Raw genomic sequence first — 8374 nt, forward strand, 5'->3', positions numbered from 1 at the left:
ATCTGAAGCTAGCCTCATTAACAAGACCTGGGCCCCCCACTGACCCCCCCTTCAAATACTGTATATCTTTGCACTTATTTGTTTTTTGTTGTTCAGTGTTAATCGTTATTCTTCTGTTTGTCAACAAAAATATTGCTCGTATGTGTAAAAACTAGTTGGCAATAAAAGCTTTTCTGATTCTGGTTTTTGTTGTGAAGAAACAGCGGCACCGTAATTATTAGCCGACAGGAGGCAGAAAATAACCAGATGAACGGGCCGCTTTGTTTGTGCGTCTCGCCGGACACAATTTGAAGCCGCACCAAATCCAGAAACCACGCCGTTCAAACGAGCAGGTTCTTCCGCCTAAAAACACAACGTTACAGCTGTAAAAGTAAATTAAAGATGATTTACTGGATGAAGAGGAACAAAGGCGGCTCGGGGATTCCCGACAGCGTCAGTATCATGTCTAAGTCGGAGATCTTGAGAGAAATCGTCACCGAGAAACTGACAACAGCCGCGCAGGAAATCTTCGCGGTTGTGGAGAGAACCGTAGCCGGGTACGAGGAGGAGGCTTCGGGTCTGAGGCAGGAGATCGACCGGCAGAGGAGGCAGCTGGAGGCGGTGCTGCAGCCTCGGGTCAAACTACAGAGAAGAGGTCAGTGGCTCAATTATTGCAGGAAGAAGTAACGCTGTTAAGTTACACAGTCACAAACACTGTGTTATTCTAAGTTGTGGAACTTCATTTAAAAAAACGCTAATTTTAAGTTTCTTTGCTCGCTGACAAACCTGCAGACTCCTGAGGACATAAAGTGAAAATGACACAAATTTTCATGATGTGACTTACAAATCGGCACAGAAAAAGTTAAACTTGATGTTGTAAATGCTGTTCATGGTGCAAATAATGGGACGTAACTTTCTGGACATTGTTTACATATGTGTTTAAGCTTCGCCTAGTTCTGTACGATGAAGCTGTTATGAAAACACAAGTGGCTTTCGGGTGTTCATAGCAGCAATTTTATGAAATATTTGTTAAATATTTTGTTTCTTTTTGCTTCTGATTGAGAACAGAAGACCTGATCCCACGTCAGGAAGGCCATGAGGCTGTTGTGAGGTTGGAAGAAGAGGAGGAGGAGCAGACACAGCAGTCAGGTGGGTCTTAACAATTTTCTTTTTAAATATTTTATAAAATGAGGAAAACAAACCAATTATAAGGAACGAGTCAATTAAAAGAATGGGGGAATGTAAATGAATTTATAAACTAACCAAAGCTGTCAGATAGAGATGAAACCTGTGAAAATCTAGTAAAACAATTACGGTGACTTGAAATTTTCATGGTTTTGAAAAAAATTACTGAAAGTGATCAAAATGTATCAAAACGCATGTTGAAGCCATTTTACCAAGTTTTATATTGAACACCACAAATACAATTAATGAATTAAATAAAATAATAACATGCAATACCTTTTATGTAAACTACATCAAATGTGTATTAGCATTAAAGATGTTATTTAATTGTATATCATTATGTGAGTAAATGCAGTGTCCTCATGCACAGTTATATAAATACAAATGACTCTGAAGTCTGTTCGAACAACTAAATCGACGACTGCCGGATTTTAAATGAACAAAACATGTTGTTTGGGAGACTAAACTGTGTAACGTGTTATCATGTGCAGTGGGCGAAGGGAGTCTGCAGACACACAACGCACACAGCTGCAGAACAACGTGTAGAGTTTTAACACTAACAGTTGACTCACCCTGCATTCACTGTAAGGTCATTTTCTTTGATCGTGTTTCCCTCAGCTCCCTCAACATGACCAGACTTCAGACAGGCTGAAAAATCTTTTGACGTTTTGTCATTGACCCAAACAAATCCTCCTTGCATGCTCCACATGCGCGCCTGCTTCTGGGAGACTGTTGCTCACGCTGGTTGATGCCGGACAGTAGGTAGGTAGGTTTATTATCACAATATAACAAGTTATGAAAAATGGTAAACAGAAATATACCATAATCAATGGAGCAGTGCTGAGAATGAATTAGAGTTTACGAGTCTGATAACTTTAGTGGAAAAAGCTGCTCTTACAGATTTTACAGCTTTTAAAGCTGCAGTATTTACAGATTTTCAAAGCCTTGTAATTGAACACGGTTAACATGATAATTAAAATGTGTACGGTAATACTAGCAATCAGGTTTATCATTAGTCCTATAACCATTTCATCCCTACCACATAAATTAGCTAAAATTACAATATTTCCGTCTGACATGTGGAGTAGAAAGTGGCGTGAAAAGTACCTCAAATTTTTAGTTAAGTATTTAACTTACTTGACTCTCTGATGAAATGTTTGAAATACTAAATGAAAGCGCTGAATGAAGTTGCACAGTCAGTTGAAGTGTGAACGCTGAGTGAAACTGAACCTCGGGCACTGAAAAGAGTTGAAGTGTAGGCGATAAATGAAATGAGCAAGAAATTAATGCTGGTTCAAGTTTATATAGTGAAAGTTTCAGCTGAAGTGGAAGCTTTTAAATTAAAATGTGTATGAATGGAGGATGTTTGGAGGAGTTTATAGTTTACATATATTTAGTTATATTTTATGTGTTTATTTAACTTTTAGCTGCACCTTTTTTAGAAATTGTTTTTTTTTTTAAATATTTAATTATTATTATTATTATATTTAATTTTGGATAGTTAATTAATAGTTAATTTTAACAAACTGTTATGAGAATAAAAGGCCTGTCTTCTTAAATGTGACTGTTTGCTGGTTATTGTGGGGTATGAGAAGTTGTTATAGGCACTTTTTATTTTACAACCTTTGACTCTATCCGTGTCCAGATGTGGAGGTCAGTGTGAGCCCGGGCCCGTGGGATGATGATGATGATGATGATGATGATGAAGAGGGTGACGGTGGAGAGGAAGAGCAGCAGCTGTCAGCGCCACCAGCTACGAGCCCCAGACGAGAAGATCTGAAGGACCCAGACCATCAAATGAAACCAAGGTCACAAATCTCAGTACCACTTGAGACCACAGCTTAAGCAAAAGTATGTGAATCATCCTTTTGTGTGCTCCTGGTCTGCTTTGAAGGGGAGTAGGGGGGCATATAAGGTCCAACAATTATTAATAATCCTTTTTTTTGGTTTGAGTATTTTTTTTTCAATATGAACTTGTACAGTTGCGAGGCACAGAGGGGAAAGAACGCAGTCTTGAAGGGAGCCGGTGCTGATGGTCTGAGAATCAGACATGTCTTTTCTCATAGACAGTATAATTAAGCTTTTAGCTGGTGATGTTAGTTAATCCTAATTTAATAAAAAGTAAAAATTCTAATTCATTATTTTCTGGTTTCTTTGCTTTTCTGTAACAGTAAACTGAAACATTTGAGGACGTGTTAATTGGCAATGCAAATAATCGTTAAATGTAGCCTTGGCACGCTTATTAGCTTAGCATGGTTGCTAAGGATGGTTGTTTGGTTGTTGAGCAGCACGGTGCTGGTGATAGCAACATGTTGTTAGGTGGTTGTTATTAGCTAGCACATTGTTAGCTGGTGATGTAGTACTGTAGCCAAATGAAAGGAAATTTTAATTCTACATCATACAATGATATTTTGGACAACAGTTTGTTTGTCTACAACACAAAGCAGCTCCATAAATTATTGGTTTTCCCAGTTGGTTGTTGAGAAACTTGACTTGCCTGTACAAAGTTCTGACCTTAATCCCATCCAGCTTTGACATGAACTGGACTGTGAGCCCGATCTGGCAGTGCTGGACCTCACTGAAACCTCTGGTGTCTGAATGAGAACAAATTCCTGCAGCTGGTTCAACATCTGGTGGAAAGATTGAAACCAGCAGCGTGGAGACTGTTGGAGCAGCAGATTGATGAACCACACATGGGTGTAATGATGCTCCAGTGTCCACAAACTTTTAGTCATGAACAAGTACAGTATGTTCACTATAGTGATAATCGATAGTCAGAAGTGATATAACTGCAGTAAACACTAAGCTGTCGTACTTAATAACCTTCTAACAACCTTCATCCTCTAGGTCCATTTCCCCCACAGCCTGGTCTGACAGGAAAAGGGCCAGCAGACCTCAGATCAGTGACACACAGAGCCACATAGATCTCAAAATTCGTATCCTGGAAGACTCACAGATCAATGTGCTCTCAACAAGCGGTACATTTCAGAGACTTATACTTAATGATTAATTAGTGACTTCATTAATACTTTATCTGCACAGAGGCTTCTGTTGGAAAGACTGACTTATCCTCACAATAAATTGTTGTCTGTTTTAGGGCTTTATAAACTTCCGGTACAGGAGCTGCAGTGTCCTCGTGGCCTGCAGGAGACGGACTTCCTGGACCTGCTGAGGTCCACCTTCCCTCAGCTGGCTGATCAGAAACAGTTTGACTTCTGCACATTTGGCAGGAGCAGGACGCCCCAGCCTCTGAGAGTAAACACGCAGACACCAGAGGAGATTTACAAGCGGCTCATCGACGCAAGAAAGACTTACCTCTTCATCCGACTGAAGGTACTTTGGACTAAAAACAGCATGAAACTGTATGTCTACACAGGACAGTGTCCTCTTTGCATCATCAGTGTCGTTTTTAAAGCAAAATATCCATGAAATTAATGTTTTTTCCCCCCACAAATGTTGTTTGATAAAGGTGTTGCAGTTCTTCTTGTCTGTTGTGCCATTTAAATGACAGCAGGGTAACATTTGTTACAGAAATATATTTTCTGAACATCTTTCTGTGTTGCCCGTTTGTCATTTTGAAATTGTTTGATTTTTTGGGAACAACCCTGTTACAGACTGAAGAGGATCCTCAGAGCAGCAGTGAAGACCGTCATCCTGTTGAGAAACGAGATGATTCTCCATCCAGCTTTGCCTCCACGTCAGCTGATCAAACCCAAATGAACCCCAGGTAACTACAAACTAAAGAGAACGACACATCTGAGGCACCTGCCTCAGACTTCTCTTCTCCCCACACTCACACAAATACCTAAACCTCTGGTCTCCCTCTGCAAACACACCGACTTGCCCCGCCTCTCTCTGTCTCTCTCTCTCACTGTATGTGTCTGCTCCCCTGACTTTCTCCATCAGCAGTATGTGTCATAAAGTCGCCGCATGCCGGCATGTTAATGACGTAGCCTATCAAACGAATAAAAACATCTTCACTTATGTTTTCACCGTTGCTTTACCTCCATAGAGGATCTCCTCCTCTGTGTTCACTCTTGTTAATAATTTTAATTTTACATGTTAAATTTAGCTGCATTTTCTGATTACACAATCACTTTATCAAAACCCATCATTCTTTGTTATACGATACTTTTCACATAGCTGGGTGTCCTCCCTCAGGAGAATCTTAGGGAGTTTCCCACTTGGCTCAAAAATGCCATCATCTCTCACAGGTGGTTCCTTTGAACCGCTATTCTTGGCATTAAATGCTCATTATCTCCCATTCTTGGCGCTGATGTTTACTTTGTTGGGTATTCCCTATATTTTGTTTACAGATAATTACTCATACTCTTCTATTCCCCCACTTCAGTCTGTCAGTATGCTAAGTATGCTCACAGATAATTGCATCCTCCCTTGTTGCACCTGGATCCTTTTCTCTTAACAACCACAGCATGATCGTTTGATCCGTGACCTTTGACGTCTAAAGCCTCGAATATAGTTCGGAACGGACGGGTACACGGACAGCTGCGGACACCACTGACTACTTCTGTTTATACTACATGTTGGAGTCAGCTTGGTGGACTCGTTCCAGCGAACCTTCGCGGACACAGAAAGTAAAATCCTTGCCTTAGAGCTTAAACTGCCAGTAATAGTTATCTTTGTTTAAAGCAAATGATTATACATTATTATACAGAGTGAAAGATTAAACTTTTGGAACACAATTTGAATACTCATACAATAATTGCAACAATGAAATGGTGAAAATAACAGCAAATACACAACACCACCTGACGTCATCGTCTCTAGAAGTAGAATAGGAGCCAGAGCCAGAGCCTTCAGCTATCGGGCACCTCGGCTGATGTAATCTGCCAGTTTCTACAAACCTTTAGCCATGAACAAGTACAGTATGTTCACTAAAGTGAGAATCAACAAGTCAGAAGTGATACGACTGCAGTAAACCCTAAGCTGTCTTATTTTGTTATTAACCTGCTAACAATCTTCATCATTCAGATCCATTTTCCCCAGAGGCCAGTCTGAAAGACCCAGCAAACCTCAGATCAGTGACACACAGAGCCACATAGATCTCAAGATTCGCCTCCTGGAGGACTCGAAGGAAAATGTGCTCTCTAAAACTGGTACATTTCCAGTACTTTATGACGGATTAGTGGTGAATTAATAAGTTATCTGTAGAGGATTCTGTTGGAAAGATTAACCTCACAATAAATTGTCTGTTTTAGGGCTTTATAAACTTCCAATACAGGAGATGCAGTGTCCTCGTGGCCTGCAGGAGGCGGACTTCCTGGACCTGCTGAGGTCCACATTGCCTCAGCTGGCTGATCAGAAACAGTTTGACTTCTGCACATTTGGAAGGAGGAGGAGGCTCCAGCCTCTGACAGTAAATACACTGACACCAGAGGAGATCTACAAGCGGCTCATTGACGCAAGAAAGACTTACCTCTTCATCCGACTGAAGGTACTTTGGACTAAAAACAGCATCAAACCGCATGTCTTTACACTGGACAGTGTCCTCTTTGCATCATCAGTGTAGCTATTAAAGCAAAATATCCATAAAATTACAGCTTTTTCCCCAAAGCGTTGTTTGATGAAGGCGTTGCAGTTCTTCTTGTCGGCATTTGAATGACAGCAGGCTAACATTTGTTATAGAATAATATTTTCTGAATGTCTTTCTCTGTTGCCCGTTTGTCATTTTGAAATTATTTGATGTTTTTTTTGGGAAACAACCCTGTTACAGACCAAAAAGGATCCTCAGAGCAGCAGTGAAGATCCTGTAGATGATTCTCCATCCAGCTCTGCCTCCACGTTAGCTGATCAAACTCAAATGAACCCCAGGTAACTACAAACTAAAGAGAACGACACATCTGCTCACAGGTCCAGTACTGTGCAAAGGTTTCATGTAGGTGTGGAAAAGTACGAATTCTTTCAAAAGGGTAAACGTGTGAGAAAATTTATGACACACACACACACAATACGCTACATTGCCTACACTCCGTTTGTCTTATTCATTTTCTATTTCTTAACGAAGCACAACAGTTCCACTCAACGGTTTTGTCCATACATCTGTGCAAAGAAAAGGCAAGGGCACAAGACGACACAAATGCACCATTGTTGTCTATGTAGATTCTCAGTCATCCAGGTCATAGTTATCCAACGAAGGTTAAAGTCAAGGGCAACTTCTAACCTCACCATCCAAGAAAGGAAGGCTGTGACATCTCTGAGCAAGGATCAAAACATCACTATCCTACCTGCTGACAAAGGAAGATGCACGGTAGTACTTAACATAGCTGACTACCAGAACAAAGTCAACACACTACTAATGGACACAAACACGTATGAGACACTGAGACGAGACAGTACAATGGAGGATTCTAAAACAGAAGCATGGCTGTGCGATGGGCTCACCAGTATCCCCGATTGTGGCAAACATCTACATGGAAGAAGTGGAGAATAAAGCCCTCAACTCCTTCAGAGGAATAGCACCGAGCCACTGGTACAGATATGTGGACGACACCTGGGTCAAAATTAAAAGCCAGGAAGTGCAAGCCTTCACAGAACACATCAACTCTGTGGACAGTAACATCAAGTTCACACGAGAAGATGTTCACAACAACAGTTTGGCCTTCCAGGACTGCGCTGTACACATTGAAGAGGACAGGAACCTGCAGATTGGTGTTTACAGAAAACCCACACACACAGACCAATACCTATTGTTCGATTCCCACCACCCACTGGAGCACAAGCTAGGGGTCATGAGAACACTGCATCACAGAGCGGAAAGCATACCAACAAGCGCCCAAGCCAGAGAGAAGGAACAGAAACACCTGAAGGGGGCACTTACAGCCTGTGGATACCCTAAATGGGCTTTTGTGAAGACAGCCACAAGATCCAAGAAGAACAAAACTACAGGGGAGGAGGAAAAGAAGGTCAAACGCAACAACACTGTGATTCCATACGTGTCTGGAGTATCAGAGAAACTCAGGAGGATTTTCAACACAACATAACATCCCTGTGTTTTTTAAACCCAAGAACACACTAAGACAGATGCTGGTACACCCCAAAGACCGCACACCCAAACACAAGAAAAGCAATCTAGTGTATGCGGTCCAATGCAGTGAGGAATGCACAGACCTGTATATTGGGGAGACTAAACAACCACTACACAAACGCATGGCTCAACACAGAAGGGCCAACTCCTCAGGTCAAGACTCTG

At 41.3% G+C, this 8374-nt stretch overlaps 1 protein-coding gene across 1 annotated transcript; it reads left to right on the forward strand.

Moving 5' to 3' along the window:
* Window positions 1–302: 302 nt before the first annotated feature.
* LOC123980900 lies at window positions 303–7017 on the forward strand. The gene is made up of 9 exons (XM_046065492.1): window positions 303–634; window positions 1048–1128; window positions 2810–2972; window positions 4012–4142; window positions 4262–4497; window positions 4779–4891; window positions 6157–6281; window positions 6384–6619; window positions 6899–7017. The coding sequence occupies exons 1-9, from the start codon at window positions 382–384 to the stop codon at window positions 6998–7000; spliced, it is 1440 nt and encodes a 479-aa protein (XP_045921448.1). The 5' UTR covers window positions 303–381; the 3' UTR covers window positions 7001–7017.
* The last annotated feature ends 1357 nt before the right edge of the window (window positions 7018–8374 follow it).

The sequence above is a fragment of the Micropterus dolomieu genome, linkage group LG12 (assembly GCF_021292245.1).
Source record: "Micropterus dolomieu isolate WLL.071019.BEF.003 ecotype Adirondacks linkage group LG12, ASM2129224v1, whole genome shotgun sequence".
Classification (NCBI taxonomy): Eukaryota; Metazoa; Chordata; class Actinopteri; order Centrarchiformes; family Centrarchidae; genus Micropterus; species Micropterus dolomieu.

Excerpts from the sequence above, each read along its gene's own strand:
- LOC123980900 (XM_046065492.1), top strand. The coding sequence starts at position 382 with ATGATTTACTGGATGAAGAGGAACAAAGGCGGCTCGGGGATTCCCGAC. Across the intron at positions 1,129-2,809 it reads GGAGCAGACACAGCAGTCAG|ATGTGGAGGTCAGTGTGAGC; the intron begins GTGGGTCTTAAC and ends ATCCGTGTCCAG. Across the intron at positions 2,973-4,011 it reads GACCATCAAATGAAACCAAG|GTCCATTTCCCCCACAGCCT; the intron begins GTCACAAATCTC and ends TTCATCCTCTAG.